Here is a 20476-nt window from a genome sequence, read left to right on the forward strand (position 1 = left end):
CAGCACATGCAACTGGAGAGCTATCTTCCTTCACTCTCCAGGTTTTTCATGGATTTTGCTATTTTGCTAGTTATCTCAAAAAAAAAAAAAAAAAAGACAAAAGCAACAACAACTCCCCCCATCCCATGTGAGAAAAACCGACCCAGCAACTGAAAACTCCACATCTTTTATAACTGCAGTTTGCTTAATCGTGGGATTCAGTTGTCCTGAGAATGTGTTAAAAGTATTGATGGAATTCGTTGGAAAATTCAGTTGAACTGAAGCAGTAGATTACCTATAAGGAAACTGTAGATTAAATGCCTATTTGCTATTTGAAGACGCTTGTTGTTTTTATTGTAAAACTAAGTACACCTTTTCCTGTTACCAGTTTACAAATCCAGAAGTTACCCAGTGCATTCCATACTTTACATTTAATTCAGAGTCTGCTTTTAGGTAAATGGGTTACTGTGTTCTTTGTCACTCCCAGCAACTTTAATTGGCGCTTCAGTGATACCCTTTTCCTCCTTTGAGCTTCTCAGATCGGAAAATGTCAGCCCTAGCTATGTCAAAGCCTGTGTTCTGTTAAAGTGCCTCTCGTGCTCCCTCCTACTGTGGCATCTTGATATGTTTTGCTGGCAGGTTAGAGCTGCAAAGCAGAGTGGAAAACTGCACGTCTCATTTGCACGAGGGGGTGATGACTGAGGGAAGAGGATAGACCTCTGTACCTTGTTTCTGTATTTACTTTTACATGGAGGATTAAGTTTCTCCAGACTTAAGGGTATGCAGTGGCAGGGGTATGGATCTCTTTTTCGCTCATTTCTGTCCCTTACTATTCTGGCTTGATCGTGTTGGTGGCAGATTGCAGTTACTGTGACTGTAGTGCTCCTGTCAAAATAAGTCATTGACTTCGGAAGGAATGAAGCTTTCCTTTACAGTTCAAAGCAAAATAGTACTAAAGAATCGATATACAAAGACCTTGTTTGACTTTTTGGGCCGTTGATATTCATTTTGGTCTGTATCCCTTCAGCCATGCTAGGAGGAGACATTGATGATTCATCTGACAATGAAATATTTCTTAGAAGAATACATTTTGTTTTAAACAGGTGTTGTTCCCGTAAAGTTCGAGAGTTGTGGTGGCAGGGCATTCCACCGAGCGTGAGAGGCAAAGTCTGGAGCTTGGCAATTGGCAACGAGTTAAACATCACCCATGGTGAGACTGTTGTTTTGCCCACGTTGTGCTGTCAAGAGAAGTAATAAGGGGATAGTCTTGTATTTACTATGATGTATCAGAACGTGATTTCTGAGTACGAGGTATTATTTAATTAGGTTTTATTGGTGGTGCTTTAACATGGTTTGTTCAAAAATACCGTATCTTTTAATCTTGTAGCTGTCATAGGACTGCTGCTGTGAATTGCTTATGATTATTACCATCTCTGTGTCTTGCTTTGATGTTAGGTGGAGATGGTTGGAATTAATGACTCAAGATTTTTTTTTCCTAATTTAGAATTGCTGTTCATTTTGTAATGGCTATGACTATGCATTCTTTTGAATTAGATCAAGACATTAGGCTTGTGTTGAGATTAAAAAAACCTCTGGGAAAATCTGTGCTTTTGTTTATGTGTATGTTTGTGAAAACAAATAGTGTGCTGCTTTGGACTACAGAAAAACAGGTCTGAAAGAGCAATTAATTCCATTTGCTTCCAATTAATTATAATATGGAAATGCTGTGGACTGCCTGTACTCTTGCTGTATTGTGCTGCTTTTCTGTGTTTGTTTTAGTTACCGTAGCTTTAGTTCTTGCACTGAATTTGCTAGGCTTATCCTAGTTATCCATTCTGACTGTATCTTTGAATGTCAGAGCTTTGTAAGTGCTTGAACACAGAACGTAATTTGTGCCTAGATTGCCTTTACTTTTCTCTGGATTTTAAATTATAGGTCAGTAGAACAAGTCTTTCAGAACCATAATCTACTTAAAAATTCAATTAGTATGTTAGAGGTACTGCTGGTGGTAATGACTGGAGCAACATTGCTCATATGGTACGTGGTTAGAACCTGACAGTGGGCATGCGTGTATGCAAATAATAGCTTTGGTTTTCTGTTTTTCTTTTTCCAGAACTGTATGATATTTGCCTGGCTCGTGCCAAAGAGAAATGGCGATCACTTAGCACAGGAGGGGCTGAAGTAGAATGTGAAGGTATTTTTTTCGTGAATAATTTATGCTGTGTTACAAAATACAAGATTTGGTAAAATTGTTCCTTAAATAACAGATTTTAAACAAACAAAAAAAATCATCTATAAAGATGAGTCTGGTAAAAAAGAAAGCTTATTGTGGAAGCAAAAAGTAGCTGTGTTCTTCTTAGTACACCACAGTTGTTCATTTTTCTTTAAAAACTATCTCTAGGTAGGGTTCTGGTATTACTGATACTAATTTGTAGGAAAACTAGGAAGGTTTGGGGGCTTATAAATTGTATTGCAACACTAAAATATTCTGCTGCATCTGCAGTTTTGGAATTGAAACTCAAATCGCAGTGGAAAGTTACAGTTTGGTCCCTTAGTGCAGCTTGGAGTCTGTCTCTTGGGCATGTTTCAGAGAGCAGCAATTTATTTTTGCACATGAAGTGGTTTGAGATTTACTAATTGATTAAAAGAGTTGTATTTTTTGAGTGAGTGTTAAACTGTGTATGTAGATGCTTGAAATTTGCCTTTGGTGAGTAATTACACTCTGAGCAGAAAAAGGAGAACTGGTATTTATCAACAGAAAAAAATGTTTTTAATTGGAAACCCCCTGCTTTGTTCTCTTGAGATTCGGTTTCCTGCATCTTAAGTACAACAACATCTAGTACATTTCCAGCTTTATCTTGCACTTTATTTTCTGGGATGTATATCCTCCTGTGATCGTTATATGCTAATACTATTTGCAAGTAACAACTCTTGGTTTTTTTGATTCCTCATTGTGTAGCAGTAGGTAGGTCCTTAACATATTTAACCAGGACAGACAAAGTAGAAATGAAACTTTTGGATCTCTAATGCTTTAGAAATTTACTTTGTGTGAGATCCATGTCAGTTACGGAGTGTATTGTGATGACCGTGATCTTTAACAACACATACAAAGAGTAAATCAACATGATTTTGGAAAGAGAGCTGATAGTAATAAAGATAGGTGACATCCATCCTGTACTTCGGTAGATCTTGTCCCTCCCACCAGGACCTATCCACAGAGACAGGTACTTCAGAAACCATTGGGAAGCCTTGTTGAAGGCAAAGGGTCACAGGTCAACAGGCTTGCATATGTCTTCTGGCTTGTCAGAGGTTACCAGTGACATCCCTGGCCTGCCTTGCCTTCTGTCTGTCGCTTACGCTTTTCCCTCATTGCTTTATAACATGGTGTGTGGGGAGAATAGCGTGCAGTGACCCATGTAATAAATGCAGTAATTTTGGCTTTTGTAGATGCTGGATTTTCTACAGCTGACAGAGAAGCAAGTTTGGAGTTAATAAAACTGGATATCTCAAGAACGTTTCCTAATCTCTGTATATTCCAGCAGGTAAGTAATGTTAACTTTTATTATGAATACTCAGATAAATTAAGTTTACAAAATCTTGTTTGTCCCTGGGTTGAAACAGCCCACGATGATCAAATCCGAAGGAGCAGACATCTTGAGAGAACAAGTTCCTAGAGCTTTTGGAAGTTTAGAAGAGACTAACTCTAAGGTACTCATTGGGAGGAAGGAAAAAAAATGATCTGCTGCCTTATCATCATGTCTTAATTCATCTAATCCAGTTCATGCTGGGTTCTGTCTAGGTGTCTAGGTTAGTGTTTCCAAGTCAGTGAACCAACACTGTTGGGTTGCAAATAAATGGTGAGTGAGAGAGAGCACAGCTCAAGCGAGCAAAATTTGGACATCTTTTTTTGTTGTTGTTCCATGAAAGGCTGATGTAACTTGTGTGTTTTTGGTGTGCTTTAATAACTCATTTTAAGCAAATATTTTGTCGTTCTATACACAAATTTCAGCATGCTTATTAAAAAATGGAGGTTTTGATGAATCAGCATTCTTGGGTTGACAACTTCTCCCTTTGGAAATTCTCAGTCAGTTATACTACTTGGTGCTTGACATGGCAGCTGTTTATAGTCTACAACATAAAATTGTTTTTGTCCATAGATGTCATGCTTGATACGATCTGTGGGTGTGTTACAGCATATTGTTGTTTTAACTGTTCTCTTCATGATTGCGTTCTGCCTCTAGTCTAATAGACAATTAAGTAGTTCTCATTAGTGTTCTGCTTTCTTGGCACAATTGTCAAAATGCTCCTAAGCTATACTGAATCTCTTAGGCTTACATTCCTCTTGTACGAGAATACAATGCGTAACTGATGTATTGAATGACCTGTGTGCATCTGTAAAGTGATACAGACAGCTCTTTCCTGCTTGTAAAGCTAAAGATTTTTTTGAAGGAGTTGGGGGTGTTCAGAGCTGTAGAGGGAAACAACACGTCTTTACCGAAAGTAATAGATACTGTCTATAGCATTGAAGGGTTTTGAACGTGCATGTTTACATACTTAGACATATTGTCTTGTTTTTGTTTAATTTTAGGGTGGTCCTTACCATGACACGTTGCACAGTATTTTAGGAGCCTATACTTGTTACAGACCTGATGTAGGCTATGTAAGTGAATCGTTCTTTCATCTGGGGTGGGGAGGAAGAACGAGGAGGAGGGAAGAGTGTGTTAATCAGCCCCTTGTAGACCAGCATTAAATTATTTTGTGAATAATTATTGGGTTTCTGTGTGCTTATATGCCAATACATGCTTGGGAGGTGTGTGTCATATATAATGGTTCTGCTGCTAAATTTAAACTTTTTAATAGGTTAAGTCATTGGAAAACTCAAAAGTACGTATCTTTAGTGCTTGAAAATTGGTGTTGAAAGAGAAGATGTAGTTAAATTGGTCCTTTGAAGTACATACTGTTCTTAATGGCAGTGTTACTGAGGCTGTTCCTTTGAATTGTGTTTCTTACTCCTCTTGATACGCGTTTCTGTGCCTTAGTGTTGTGAGCTTCTGGAACTGCCTGTAAAGCAGCATCCATCACAGCCACATGAGCTTCCTCAAAGTATTCAAAGTAGTGATTATGAAGGGACCGAGTGGATTTCAGATACTTTATTTAGTCTGGGGGAGAAAAAAGCAAAACAAAACAACAACAGAAAAATACAGAGCAGGGATGTGTATAAGAGCTTGTTTATTTGGGAGCTATTGTTTTATAGAAGGCGAATGTAGAAAAATACCATTCCTGTTCTGTGAGCAGCACTGGCTATTTGGCAAAATCTGAACGTGACTGCCTGGAAACTAGAAAAAGAACAGATGAGGTGGTGCGCTTCATTTGGCATGGAACCTGTTGTTGTGTTAGGAAGGAGCTCGTTCCTCAGGTTTGCAGGAAGGACTGTCACACCTTGGTCCATGTGACCCGGTGATGGCAGCACTACACCCTTTGGGTGGGTGAGTTTTGCCTAGATTCTGTGCCAATTCCATAATAAGCTTGTGGAAAAATGTAACAATATCATGAGTTTATGGGAAATGAAACATGCGCTTAACTTAAAATGCTGCTGGTTGTCAAATGAACTATTGCAGCTCTCCGTAACTGCCAGGCTGCTGATTGAAAAAGAAACATGGTTAGTCTCTAGTGTCCTAGTACAGCTTTTCACAGATCAAGGTGGATATGCCCCATTCCTATGAGAAGAGGGACCAGAAAAAAATCCTCATTCTGCTCTTCAGAAAGAGCTTTATTCTGCATAGTTGAGAGTGATGTCGTCGTGGCCTTTTTTAGGAATTTTACTTGGAATCTCTGAAAGGAGGCGAGATGGGGATCATTAGCTTCCGTGCTCTCAGCATTCAGTACCAAGTGGTTATGCAGGTTAAAAAAAACCTCCCTTTCTGAAAGTTTTGCAAAATTAAATAGCTCAGTGAGTGTGTTAAACCGTAGTGATTGCAATGACAAAATGGGGCAGTGTTCTCAAAAGAATACAGTTCTTGTTGAATGGAGATGCTTTTTCTTTTTTCAGGTACAGGGCATGTCATTCATAGCAGCAGTATTGATCTTGAACTTGGATACTGCAGATGCCTTCATTGCTTTTTCTAACCTTTTAAATAAACCCTGTCAGATGGCATTTTTCCGTGTGGACCATGGCCTTGTAAGTATGCAATAAAATGGTACTCTACATATTGTGGATATGTTTAAGTACAGTTTTTAAAAAACCATGACATCAGTAACCTGGAAAATAAGTCTGAATTTATTTTAAGGCAACATGCTTGATAAAAATTTTTAAAAAATAGCAGAGGCACACATGTGCACCCCCTCAAAACAAACAAACAAACCAAACTGGAACTAAAAACACCCCACCAAGCTTTTGAAGAGGCAGGTGAATGAAGTTGTTCAGCTGCTGAGTATTTTATGATGCTCAGAGAACAGTTATGAGAATATTATTGTAGGTGTTCTTAAATTTGAGCACTGTAGTTGAAAGCTGAAAACAGCTTAATAGTTTTAGAAGCGGTTTGAAGGTGCTTTTTGTACCAAACTAACACATTGCTTAAATAGGCTCCCAAAAGAACTGGATTTCCCATCTCTTTACTCTGTAGCAGTTATGTTTTCAAGATGGCATGGGGGAAATCAGATGAGCAGACAACCCTCTCCTCCCGTTTTCAATGAAAGTTGGGTGCCTCATTCACACTCTGTTGTCTGAAATTCTTTGTTAGCATGTATGCTGGGCTACTTATGTACCACAGCAAAGTAAGACTCATCTCCTGAAATACATTTTTAATTTATTTTTAAAGTATTTTTCAAAAACTGGATGGCATTCTGTATTTCCTTTTCATTTATTTACCCATTAATGCTATAAAAATAGGATCAGCTTTCTCAAGGGTTTAAATGGGAGAAATAAAGCAGGGGAATGGATGACATCAACAGTGCTCACCTGCATTGGTTAAACAGCGGGACGCTAGGGATCCTATTGGAATTTTCTGCTGGAAAAATATGTGTAATTCCTTGTTACAGCTTCTGAGTCTCATCAGTTGTAAATGCCTGTGGGAGATGTACAACAGCTCAGACAGCATTGCTACAAGCAGTATCAGTCATCTCCATTACTACTGGTTGAAAAAGGAGGATGTGCTCATGCATGCAGTGTGTAAATATAGATCTTTTGAAGATGGTTTCAAAATTAAATTTGCTAGAATACGATGTTTATTAGCTGAAATGGTGTTTCTGGTTTCCCCTTGGATAGTGACCTTTAGTTTTGTTAGCTTAGACAAGTAGAGGCTACGTGATAGAGGAATGCTTACAGAACAGGAGAGGTGGTGCTACGTGAAGGAGTATTAACATATTGTGAAATTGCAAAGCCATGATTCACACCGCAAGGAAAACTTTGTACCTAGTGGTGAGACAAAGTGAGATGTTTTTGTCTTCCTGTGGTTAATATTCTGATCTGTTGTGTATCCTGAACTTTTTTTGGTCAGTTTTACAGCTTAATGCTCAAATGCTAATTTGTCGTATATTGGTTTTACTTTTTCTAATTTATTTAAGAGGTACTTCTGGAAATCATAGTAATTTATTCTGAATTCACTTCATTTATTTTCTTGGTTAAATTTTTATTAAACAGGATTTTTTTAATTACTACTAAGTAAACGTCTTACTGTATGTTGATTCGATCAAGATAAATACCTGAACTGCTACTGCATTTCTAATTGAGCTGCCTTCATTTCTATCAACAGATGTGATTGTGGCAGTTATGTGTAAAAATCCCTGCTTTAAAGTACTTCTGAAATGCTCTAGTAGGACTTCTTTTCATTGTGGTGTTGGCTTGTAAACAGAACATTTTGAAAGTAGGACTGTCTTACATTACCTACTTCCTTCTTTATGCTTATGAATCTCACACGATGCTTGGACTTTGTGTATTTAAAAATACATATTGGGAAGTTCTCAGTTGTAGAGTTCTCTGAAGTGGGTTTCTAGGTTTCTATTTTCCTGTTTACCGAGAAGCTTTTTCTGACTAACGGGTGGTTTAGAGATTTTACCTAACTTTGTACAGCTATTTCTGTAGCCTGCCCATCTCAGATTGGCTTGAAAGTCAATTTTTTATGTGCTGCTTTTAACGAAGGTAGTCTAGAATTTGTCACTACGTTCAGATGAAACAGGAAAACATTTCTATAAGGTTATCAAAAAACAGGTAAGCATCTGTCATCCTTTTAAAGGATTTCACACAAAAGGCTTGTCTTTTACTGCCACGGTGTATTGGGGAAAAGCATGCTGGTACAACTTGTACTTCAGAGATACCACAACCATTCTTTATTGCGTTCTTCATTTACAAGAGATTGTAATTAAAAATACTGAGTCATTCAAGAACTTTGTTAAACTTTTCTTCCTGTAGGAGTAAGAGGATTAGGGTGGAAAAGTTAAAAAATACTTTTGTTTTTAACTTAGTTGGATAGGAATATTTTCTTTTTGCATGCCCTCTGTTTCTATTTTGTCCTAAATATTCAAATTTTTAAAATAACATTCAAGTTTTCATGTTAAAAGCAATACAGTTAAGGGGATAAGGTATCAGATGGGGGTTGGAATCTGTTTCTCTTGCATAAGTGTTTTGTCCTGATCTTCAGCTTTTCTGTTCTATTTACGATAAAAATAATTATCTCATTTTTAAAATGTGTTATACAATAGAAGCTTTGGTATTAGACTGTGATTTCTGATTGGAGCCAAATGGACTCATCACTCTTGCTATGGACTATTAAATTATTTTAGTTTTGTATTTCATTTTGTAATCCATTGGGTCTTGGATGTTGTTCAGTGTAACATTAGGTTACTGCCACAAACATAAACACCATTCTGTTATCATAATTATTTTGAGTAATCAGCAAATAACTTCTTTCCTGATGATGTTTTTCTTTCCAAAGGAAGCTGGCCAAGACTCACAACAATAATGATATTGTTTAATGTGAGAACAAAATATAGAATGGATCTTAAACTGTGTGTTTGCAGATGCTGTCTGTTACGCAAATGTTTAGCTCTGTATTGCATCATGTAATTCATATGATTGTATTCTTGAAGAACATGAATCCAACAACAGACAATATATTGAAGTCTATTGATAATAGGGCTAACTATTTTTTCTCCCTATTGTTTTCACAGATGTTGACTTATTTTGCTGCATTTGAGGTATTCTTTGAAGAAAATCTGCCAAAGCTATTTGCTCACTTCAAAAAAAATAACTTAACTCCAGATATTTATCTTATTGACTGGTAAGACATTGACAGTATAATTACTAATATGCACACTAGTTTATAGCTCCGTGTCTGTATTCTTGACGTAAGCTGGAGTGGTTTTGGGCTGTTTTAGTATTCTTTTGTTAAGATAAAAGCTTTATCTTGTGTTCAGTAATTGAATTTGTCAATCCAAATCGTTCCCACAGACGTACAGAATCATAGAATCACAGGATGGTTTGGGTTGGAAGGGACCTTAAAGCCCACCCAATTTCATTCCCCTGCCATGGGCAGGGACACCTCCCAAAGCTGTAAGTTGCAAAGAAAACAAGCACTTAGGCTTTTGGAAGGATGAACTATGACTCTTGGGCAGCATTCTGCTCGTATGTTCAGTGGCCTCAGATCCTATTTAGAGGGTCCCCAGCACAGATTGGTTTTAATTACTACGGCTATTTCGCTTAGTAGACAAGGAGTTACAATCTTTTTTATCTGGTGAAATTCTCCTTCTTTTTAGCTCTATTGCAGTTACAGCCTTAGAGATGAAAAAGACATAGGTCTTATTTGCAGACCTGTCAAATTCTATCATGATATTAGGTACTCCAAATTGAGTATTTGCATTTGTGCCTATCAGGCTTGGGTTTGGAGGCAGCTAAAATGTCTCTTCTCAGCAAGCAATACTTTATTGTCAATTTCAGGAAGATATGAAATCTTTTTTTGTGCAAACTGGCTTGCCTTTAAATTGTTGACAGCTTCTTCTGTTGTCAAGTGTTTGACTAAATACTTTCAGTAAAAGACAAAATTCCCAGTAGCAGCAATTTTTTCTGAGATTGATAAGTTGTTATTTCAGAAAACATTTTTGACTGTTAATCCATTTCTATCTGAACCAAGCTCTCAATGTCCTTGTGATCTTTCAGAGCTTGTTGTTAGCACTGAACACGTTGCTGATCCACTGAACAGAAATCCCTTTAGAGTTGTTCTGTCCAGTCTCACAGCTAGAAGTTTCACTAGGTGAGCTTTCTCAGTATCATGGAGTGCCTGAGATCACCTGGTCCAAACCGAGTGCTTAAAGTGGAGTCAGCTATAGGAGGTTACTGAGGACCTTGGTTAGTAGGGTTTTGAATATATTCAAGGATGGAGACTCCACAACCTTTCCAGGCAACCTGTTCCAGTGTTAACCACTGTCACAGAGAAGTTTTTATTTTCTCATGTTTAAATAGAGTTTCCTGTGTTTCAATTTGTGCCTGTTGGCTCTTGTCCTTTAACAGGATGTGACTGTGAAGAGGCTGTCTCAATCTTCTTTACTCCCTCTTGTTGAGTATTTTCACACCTTGCAAGCCATCTCCCTTCATGGCTCAACAGACCCAGCTCTCTCAGCCTCTCCCTGTGTATCAGATGCTCCAAGCCTTTAATGACATTTGTGGCAAGCTGGACTTGTGCCAGCGTGTCTGTGTCTCTTGTGCTGGGAAGCCCCGAGCTGACCTCACTGGTGCTGAGAAGAGAGGAGAGGTCACCTGCCGTGGCCTGCTGGCAGTGCTGTTCCTGCTGCAGCCCAGGAGGTTGGCGTTCTGTGTTCCCAAGGCTCGTGTTTAACTTCTTGTCCACCAGGACCTCCAGGTCCTTTTCTGCAAAGCTGCTTTGCAGCCTGTTGGTTTCACATGCATACCGGTGCTTTTTTTTTTTTTTTTTTTCTTTTTTCCTGCCCAGCCGCAGGATTTGGCGTTACCCTTTGTTGAACTTCACGAGACTCATGTCAGCTCATTTCTCCAGTGTGTTCCTCTAGAGCAGTGGATTAACCACTACTCCCAGTTTTGTACCACCTGCAAACTTGCTGAGGGTAGAGTCTGATCCATCATCTATGTCTGTTATTAAATTACTTAAAAATATTGGCTGAGTATCAAACCCTGGAGTATTCTAGCAGTGTACTGGCTTGAAACTTTACTTGCTGCCACTGATTAATAACTTTCTGAGCTTGGCAGTTCAGCCAATTTTGAGTCCATCTCACTCTTCATTTATCTAGTCCATACTTCATCAGTTCATCAGCGAGGATTTTATGGGAGACTGTGGTGAAAATCTTGCTAAAATCAAGATGGGCAGTATCTACTCCGCATCCACCAAGACACTCATCATAGAAGGCTATCAGGTTTTTCAGGCATTATTTTGCCTTCAGAAATCCATACTGACTTGTCCCAATAATCTTTTTGTCCTTGTTAAGTTCTTCTAGTCCTCAGGAACCTCTCCAAGTCACCATGATCTTTAAAATACCATTGAGAGCAGCCTCACAATGACACCAGACAGTTTCCTCAGCACCCAGGGGTTTCTCACCAGGACCCATGCACCACCTGTATGTGCCCAGTTTGTTTAAATGTTCCTAACCTGATCCCTCTTTGCCCACGGTAGGGTTTTCTTGTCCAGACTTTCGCACTGGTCTGAAGGACCTGGGATTCCTGAAGGCAAGTCGTCTCAGTAGACTGAGCTGAAGAAGGCAGTGAGTAGCACAGCCTTCTGCGTGTACCACTTCAACGGGTTCCCTGTCCCATTCAGCAGCAGGCCTGTGTTTTCCCTAATCTTTTTTCTGCTCATGCACCTGTGCAGAGCCCTTCTAGTTGTCCTTAACCGCCATAGCCAGGTTTAACTCCAGCTCGGCTTTGGTCTTCCGTGTGTGCTCAGACGGTGTCTCTATTCCTTCAGGGACATCTTCCCCTCCTTATTCCTTTTGTATACTTTCGTCGGGAGCTTCTTTTTCATCCACACGGGCTTCCTGCTGCCTTTGAGTTCCTTTCATTTGCACATGCCTCTTGCACAGAGAATAGTGTTGCATGGGTTTTGTTTGACTTTGCTGTTACACTGGGATTACATTTTAATGCAGCGTGAGTAGGGGAATGAGGGGGAGTGTGATGGATAGGTTCATTTCTCCCAACATCTATAAATGCTATCAGAAAGTTTTATGACTGAAGGCTGAGAATATAAGCTGAACTGGATTTCTTTACTGCACAGCAGGAAAATGCCAGAAAAATGCTGGAATAGGATAGAAGGAAAGGAAGAAGGCAGGGGCTGGTATGTCCAGTGACAAGAGGAAAGATGTTGAAATGATATTAAACCTCAGGAATGAGGACTACTTACAGTAGTCCTGTCCAGTCCTATACTAAACTTCTTCACATTTGTCTTGAGCTAGTCAGCGTGTCCAACCGTGTCTTTGGTTTTGTTAGGCAGTGGGGTTGGTGTTCGACTGTGCGAGATTTTGGTGAGATTTTTAAATGTGTCTGTATATGTGCATGTAAGTATTTATACATATAGGTGTGTCTGAACATATATATATATATATATCCTTCCTACTTCAAAAATCCTATGATCCCGTAGGAAGCAAATTTAGATCTTTTTAATAGCCACTGGGAATTAACGAGAATTGGAGTTTATATCTGCTGTCCTTCCATTATAATTAGTACGGAACTAGTCAGAAAGTAATATAGGAAAGATGCAAGGGAAAAGGGGGTGGGTCAGTGTCCTTGCAAGTGAGTAACTATTAAAGCAAAGGACTTTTTAAAATTGTGTTTCTAATGTTGCTTGTGTCTTCTGAGTGACTGCCAGTTTGACAGGGAATTTGCTGTAATAGGGATACTACTCTGTGAAAAACAAAACTGTTTGTGGAAAGAAAGAAGTTTCAATTACGTTTCATTCGAGGAAGAATATGGTGAAGTGTTTCTTGTGCAGCTCCACGCCCAGTGAATTCTTTCAGACAGACAGACCTCCTGGGTGTGGGTAAAAATCTCAGTGAAACAGCCTTGCTCCGACAACATCACTTTTATTTAAATGCATGTTTGCTCTGAGCTCCAGAGGGACGCCTGCTGCTATTCCGGTGGCTGGCATGGTTACTGTGCAGGCATGTCTGCAGGAAATCTCAGCTGGTGCCAGCTCTGGGGGGACTCCAGTAGCCAGTGCTGCACAGACCAGTTGCTGGGAAACCTCCTGCAATTACAGTGGGATCGACTGGTCTCCTTTGTGCTCCTCCGCGTATCCGGTGCCGCAGGGAACGGCGGTGAAATTGGTATGCCTAAATCATTTGCTGGAGGGACGTGCCAAGAAAAAAGCAGTGCTACGCAGGTGATGTAATGCTGCTTTGGGCATTCTTGGGGCTGGTGGAGGATTTAGGGAGTGCAGCTCCCCTGCCAGTTCACTGCCTTCTATGACAGCAGGACGTCAAGGACTTAAGAATTTAATTAAAAGGTACAGCAGAATGATTATCAGCGGATACCTGCCACAAGTAAGGCATCTCTTTTAAAAAGGACCCACGTGCTTCAGGCTCAAATTCCAACTGCTATTTCTCCTGGTAAAAATTCAAAAGCTAGACATGCTTTTACTTTTTTTGCAGAATATAAAGGGAATCGAGTGTGCAAGGGCTGTAAAGAACAACGTGCAGTCAGGTTCACAGAGAACAGAGAGGAAATAGTGTCTGAATAGGCCGGTTTGGGCCACTCAGCACTGTCAGCTGATAGACCACAGGCTCTTCTGAGCAGAGCAGAATGTGGCTTTACAAAGGACACATGCGGTCTATTTATGGCCTGCTGCTAATATACAAATACCTCTTCGTTCCCACTCAGAAAAATGATTTGGGCAATAATTATAGCCCAGAGCTTTGTTTGTACCGATGGCTAAACCAGTGTTCTTTAATATTGCATTGACCGTGATTGTGCTCTGTGAACACGAACTTTCTGTTGACACCCTTTACTTGCTATGATAAAGTTCCAAGCCATTTTGTTTGTGTGGATGTTTGTAGTGGGCACTTCCAGTGAAATATTTATAGGCTTGCTGTCTGTCATGACAGGAAAAATGTAATCCGTGTCATGCCAGTAACATCCCACCCCCAAAAAGTGAAGCTCAAGATTATGCTTTAAGTACGTGCTGCCTTTTCAAAGAAAAAAGTGGATAAGAAACCTCGAAAATTCTGTCCAGAGGTTTCTCGTGACATCCGAATTTCTTGATTTGGAGTTGTTGTTACCAGACTCCAAAAAATTAGTCTTCAGCATAATTTACAGTGTGCTGATCCTCATGTCACTGCAGGTTAGAGCGAAGTCAAGTGAAGCTCTGCATTGCCGTGTAGCACACCTAGGCAAGAGAACAGGGTTTTTTGGGTGCTTCTGACTTGATGAAATTGCCCAGAAACTAGCAAGGTATTTGTATTGAGGCATTTTCGAATGCAATCAAATTTATTAAGATGTTGCTCTGTTGCAGTCATCTCAATGATTTTAAAATTGTACTAAATAAACTTAATCTTACTCCAGTAACTCTAAAGGTGCTGATGAGAATGGTTCTCATTATATAATGATAGATGTCTGTAATGCCACTATGCAATGAATGCACAAACTCTTAGAAAGATGCAGTGTCTCAAAGCAGATGTAGATGAAACAGATAAAAATGTAACTAAAAAGTAGTGTACCAGAATAAAGCAGAGAGGATCCGAGAGTAAGATCAAAAGCTGAATTAATTTAGCAGTTTCCACAACTGAACTCAGAAGTTGCAGATTTTTTTTTTGTGTGCTGTTAAAAATGGCCACAAGAATGTGCAGTACGAGAATATATCGGATCTGGTTTGCACTGGCGTTGTTGTGCATGAGTTGTCGATCCAAAATCTGGCACACCTGCCTTCAGCACTCTTGCTAACAATATCTTATGAAGACTTTTTAATTAAAAAAAAAAGGGGGGGGGGAGAGTGATTAAAATAGAGCCTATGATGATCATGGTAACAGTGCTTTCTTGATAAGATGATGGTCATGTGCTTTCCCTGTGAGCAGCAAACTAGCCAGGATTTCATGTGTCTACCTCAAAGTACGCATTCATCGTAAGCAGGGCCGGGAGCAGCAGGAGCATCTGTCCGGTACTTATTTTTTTCCTCTTCCAGACAGATAGCAGCCAGAACCCTGCATTTACAGTTCTTTGACGCTGGTCATCTCCGTGCTTGTTAGCTGCCTTGTCTGCATCTTGGACTTCGGGGAGTTGAAAGAGAGCAGCAGGCAGAAAATCATCCTGCAGTCCGTGCAGGCAGATCATGTGCAAGCGGTGTGCTAGCGCTGCCGAGAGCTGCTGCAGCTGCTTTATTGCTGTAATAAATTTCAGCTGGCTTTCAGAGCAGTAGCTCAGATGTCTAATAAAAATGTCTTTCTGGAGGAAATGTTTTAAGGGAGCAAATACTGGATCCATTCTTAGCAGAAATGATTCCTGCTGTTGTGTCGTTGGTTATTCTAGGGGGCCCAGTCTCCATCCGTAGGGCTTGATGCATTTAATTCCATGATAGTGTTAATGAAAGTTAATTGCTTTATGAATTTCTTTCAAATTGCACTTCCATGCAAATTATGAAGAGATCAGTGTCAAATACCTTATTTGACGTGACAGCTTTTTTATGTGAGTAAATCTTTTCCTACAAAAAGCAGTGTTCTAATAAATCGATGTGACTGTTTCTTCTGACAGTTAATTTTCTGCATAGTTGCAGATTTAATACACGTGGGTTATTCAGGTTAGGTGTGAATCATGACAGAATAATAGCGTTTGTGAATAAAAACGGAGCAAAAAATAGAGGCATTGTTGCTTATGTTGAGGCAGGGCTAGCTGAGTGCCTGCTGCTTGGTGACCAGGAAAGTGTTCAGCTGAATTGCTTCCTATTGCACTGGTCTTTTTAAATGGAAAACCTATTGCTGTTTCCTGTGCGCCTGTGTGTATAGACAACAAGCTGTAATTCTGCTGTGCAAGTATTCTGCAGTGAGACATTCTTATATGGGATGTGACTGTACAAAGATGCTGAAAGTATAGAATAAGTATGTAACTAGGCACGTGCTCAGCCAATAACCCAAGGAGGCTGATCCCATGCTATTCTTCTACATTCAAATGTGTTTGTATGTATATATATATATACATGTTCATATATATATATGAACAGTAGGTGGTTTTTGTTTTTTCAATCCAGCCTCAACCACTTTCTTAATTCAGCTTTTTTGGAGAACAGAATTTTAACGATTTCCACTTGATATAAAAAATATTGCTATAAAATGTGAAAACAGAATGAAGTGAAATAGTGCAGGATGCTTAACCTGCAATTTACTTGTCACCTGAATTTGTGCAAATGGCTTAATCTCTTATTGCTGCTTATAAAATACAAAATTTTCCTATTTTCCTAAAGTGTGACGACTCGGAGAAGCGTTATACTTGATGGGACATCATTCAAATAATCTGACGTAGTAAAAAGCAAATATTGCAGAAAACCTTTGATGATTAGAATTTGCTGTGAAAATAAATTGATTTATATTCTATACCTATATATGTGTGTGTGTGTATTATATCTCCATTCCATTGTATTTTTTTATGTAAACCAGAATTTCTTAAATGAAAAAGGAGAAGGTGTGTGTGTGTGTGTGCGTGAAATCCTAAGCACAAGAGAAGTACTGTTAGATTCAGCATACGTGAAAATAAATTTTGTGTTAAAAGATACGGAAAGGTTGTATTTATAGCTGAGGTTTTGCTGACCTCTGCTGGAGAAAGAATTATTTGCAGTTTTAGAGAGCAGCAAAATGTTCTGCAGTGCGTATGTGGAGAAAAATTAGGCCTGGAACCCCAGGTGATGGTGATATGCTGTAACTGTTGTACTAATGTAGTACAATTTTATATTGTTTAATGTATTGCTATGCAGCAACTAATAGGAGTACTTCTGAAATACAAAGGGGATATTCATATTTGAGAAGCCTCAAACTTGCTAATGAGCAGTCTTTGTACTTCTGTGAGCATCCGAGACGTCTTTCTTGTCCAGTAACTGTGAAAATTGTACTCTGTTTTTCAGGATATTCACGTTGTACAGCAAATCTTTGCCACTAGACTTGGCTTGTCGTGTCTGGGATGTGTTCTGCCGTGACGGAGAAGAGTTCTTATTTCGTACAGCCCTGGGAATATTAAAACTTTTTGAAGATATTTTGACCAAAATGGACTTCATTCATATAGCTCAGTTTTTAACAAAGCTACCAGAGGACTTACCTTCAGAAGAGTTCTTTACATCTATTGCTGCCATTCAGATGCAAAGTAGAAACAAAAAGTGGGCTCAGGTAAAGAGCATGTTGATCTTTGATTATCAGATGAATGTACGGTATTCATGCAGAATGTTTTACACCTAGTATTTGATTTTGTGGGTGGGTAGGGCTACGTGGCTTGCTGTGTGTTCAGTATGCATTCAGGTGAGTGGATTGCCTGAGCTTTTTTCTCTGGAAAGGGAGACTTCAGTCGACACTCAGAATGGAAATGTTAGAGTTGATGAAGTAAAGTATCATACAGCTTTTTTAGTTTATTTATTACAAAGACTGCTACCAGCATTACAGCATGATACATAAACGCAGAAGTTCGCTCTTTGGGATAAGATGAGAATCGGTCAGGACATTATCATTATATGTTAACCCTGAGGAGTTTGCCTAATTTGGGGCTGTACAGAAGTGACCACATCTCTGATTTCTTTAATGACATTTAGCAGTGAAGTCTTCACTTCAAAAAATTGCTGTCTCATCGCTGCAATTCCCAATTAAATTTCAGTTTACAGAAAAAAGGTGGAAACATGTTGTTTGAATGTGGAAATTGCTGTGTGCATTCATGCTGGAGAGTTAGGTCAAATGCACTCCATAGCAGTTGGAAGGGAAACTTTTTTTTTTTTTTAATTATTTCAAAGCAGTAATGCAGCCTGTTTCATGAGTTCTGCCCAGTCTATACAAATTATTTTTTTTGGGGGGGAGAACTGAAAGGTGACATTAAACTTGGTGGTTATGGCAATTCAGCCGTGAATGGGAGCTTATGGCTTTTTCCTGGAGTAATGGTAGATGGGAGGTAGCACCAGCGTGCTGTTTGAGATGAGAATTCCTAACCTTTCGCGGCAGGAGCTGGTTGTAGTGTTCTGAGCCTTTCCTTGCGGGTAGAGGGGAGCATGGCCTGTGCTGCCCAGCTGAGAACAGAGCACTGCTAGCATTTCCTCTGACACAGGCTTCCTCACAGCTTATCTTGCATTTACCTTCTGGGCTTCATCAGAAGTTACTAGTACAGATCCACCTTTGTTTCTGTCCTCAAGAGCATTGTTCAGCCAGCAGTGTCTCCACAAGTAGCCTTCCAGTCTTGTTCCTTGTTCAGATAGTTCATTTTCTTTGAACATGCCCTATGTGGGTGACCATCACATACAAAATAAATTCTCAGCCTACTGCTGCTTCAAGTGTTTGCAGAGATGGGGAGATAGGAGTCTTATTCTGCCAAATACCCCCAGGTAACCAGCTTTCAGCTGTTCTCTGCCAGTGCTTTTCAGCCTGTGATAACTGTAAAGGTTTGGTAGTGATAATCACAAAAGGACAAGGACTTTAAAAATAATTTAGCACTAGCAGTCTTCCTCAGTCTCCTCATCAACTTCATTTGGACTACGCTGGAATTTACCAGATTGTTCCTGCTTGCTGTGGCAAACTGAAGAAAAAATGCTGCTGAACAGTGGAGCAAATAGATCTTAAGGAGAGCCAGCTCACTGTAGGGTTGGTGCTGGCTGACATCTTACCTACCTTGTTGTCTTCTGCACCAGCTGGCTTTCTTCACCAGCTAATTTCATTATTGAATGAGTTTCTGTCAGGAAGGCCTCTTCACTCTCTAGCCATCCTTTTCCAAGCCAGAAGTGAGTAGGAGCTATGAGTTTGCTTGTACCCTATACATACTGGAACTTTGCTGAGGTACCACTATTGGAACTGGTAGTTCCAGTAGTGATCAGCACCAAGACAACAAGGGTATGGGATTTTTTGCTTTTACAGAGATGCTGACTGAGGTGGCCTTTTACCTTTTTTCAGCCTTTAAAGTTCACCAAGATGAGTTTGGACTCAGAAGCCTGAACTTTGCTTTTCTAGCACAGGCTTTTGGTAGTGTGTAACTTGGCTGCAGAGTGGGAGCAGTAGTAGTCAGCAGTGCTGGGGCCTGTGGCAACACCCACCCACCCACCCAGGATGTTTGAGAAGTTAGGCTGTGATTGCTGTGCTCCCTGGTTAGATAATTATTTTTGACTACAAGTATTTTGGTAGAAGTTAGATACTTTGCTGTAGTACCCATTTGTGGTTTCTTTTTTTTGCTTGTATGTTTAGTTCTGTAGGGAAATACCTTTTCAAATTACCAAAATGAATGTTGACTGTGATGGATGCTCTGCTTTGGAGTTAAACTTCTAGGTGGACTGACTGACCAGGGGCACTAGTTTACAGAGGATGCCAAATGCTCTTGAGCTTAAAAAAGTGGCGTTGTCCCATCTCAGCATCATCTCGTTTGGTTACAGTAACTGTCCTGCATAAGCAAGCAGCATAGCTTGAGCTGCTGCTCCTTTGTTAGGAGTGTATTTGATTTTGTAGAGCTAAGAAGTCAAATTCAGACTCAGGTCTCAGCAGTAGATATACTTGGTCCTCAGAAAAGCACTGAACCACGCACCTTGCTGTACTCTGGTAATTCTGGTGTTGGTATCCTGCGTGTCATGTTCTGGGATGATGCTGTCTAGAGATTATGTTTGTAGGACCTCATTTGAAATGCTACAGGCTGCTTATTAATCCTGCTTCCCTCGTCAGACAGGCTGGTGGTGTTTTCCATCACACTCCATTTCCCCTTGGTCATTCTAACAGCGTGATCGGGAAAGTAAAGACTGAAGGAGACCGGCTGAATGATGACCGGGGCACTTCTGGTAACAAGGAGTGTGGTTGTCAGCAGGAAGCCTGCAAGTTCTGGTTTTCTTCTGGAGTTACCAACAAGGATCTCCAGGTTCTTGTGCCAATACAGCCTTAGTCTGAACTGTGAGCGGCAGTTATAATCGTGGCTTTGGCATCAGGTGTGGAGAAACAGATTAGGCTGTTGGCTTAGTGTTTCTGGAATTTGTATGCTTCGATTTTAGCTCCATCAGGTTTTCCAGATAACTAAGGAATCTGAGCTCTCCGTTAGCTAGGTCTGCTTAAAAAGCTTTTCTGGATCAGTATTTTGGTTTCATTCTCAGGCTCCTTAAAAAGTTTTTTTTCCACAAAAGGCATTTTTACTATGGCACTTGCAAGTCTCAGTAAGCTCATTTGATTGAGTAGCTGTTGATTTATTCAGAATATCTGTGAGCAGGACCTTGCTGAAATCTCTCCAATTCTAGAAGCTGTCAAACAACCAGCCAGCAGCAGCTCTGTTCGTGCCTCTATTGAACACCTGTTGCAACAGCTTGGATGCCTTTGCACTGAAATACTGGCAGTATTGTGTAATGGCTCT

General features: G+C 39.8%; 1 protein-coding gene across 4 annotated transcripts in view; it reads left to right on the top strand.

The window, feature by feature from the left end:
* TBC1D14 (TBC1 domain family member 14) overlaps positions 1 to 20476 on the top strand; it is a 66860-nt gene that overhangs the window by 42244 nt on the left and 4140 nt on the right. For all 4 annotated transcript variants that reach the window (XM_080592029.1, XM_080592027.1, XM_080592028.1 and 1 more), the window contains 7 exons: positions 1083 to 1189; positions 2093 to 2173; positions 3427 to 3521; positions 4568 to 4639; positions 6029 to 6157; positions 9145 to 9254; positions 17034 to 17292. In XM_080592029.1, the coding sequence (XP_080448155.1) occupies positions 1083 to 1189; positions 2093 to 2173; positions 3427 to 3521; positions 4568 to 4639; positions 6029 to 6157; positions 9145 to 9254; positions 17034 to 17292 (853 nt within the window). The remainder of the gene's footprint in view (positions 1 to 1082; positions 1190 to 2092; positions 2174 to 3426; positions 3522 to 4567; positions 4640 to 6028; positions 6158 to 9144; positions 9255 to 17033; positions 17293 to 20476) is intronic.

The sequence above is a fragment of the Anser brachyrhynchus genome (genome assembly GCF_964034855.1).
Source record: "Anser brachyrhynchus genome assembly, chromosome: 4".
NCBI lineage: Eukaryota > Metazoa > Chordata > Aves > Anseriformes > Anatidae > Anser > Anser brachyrhynchus.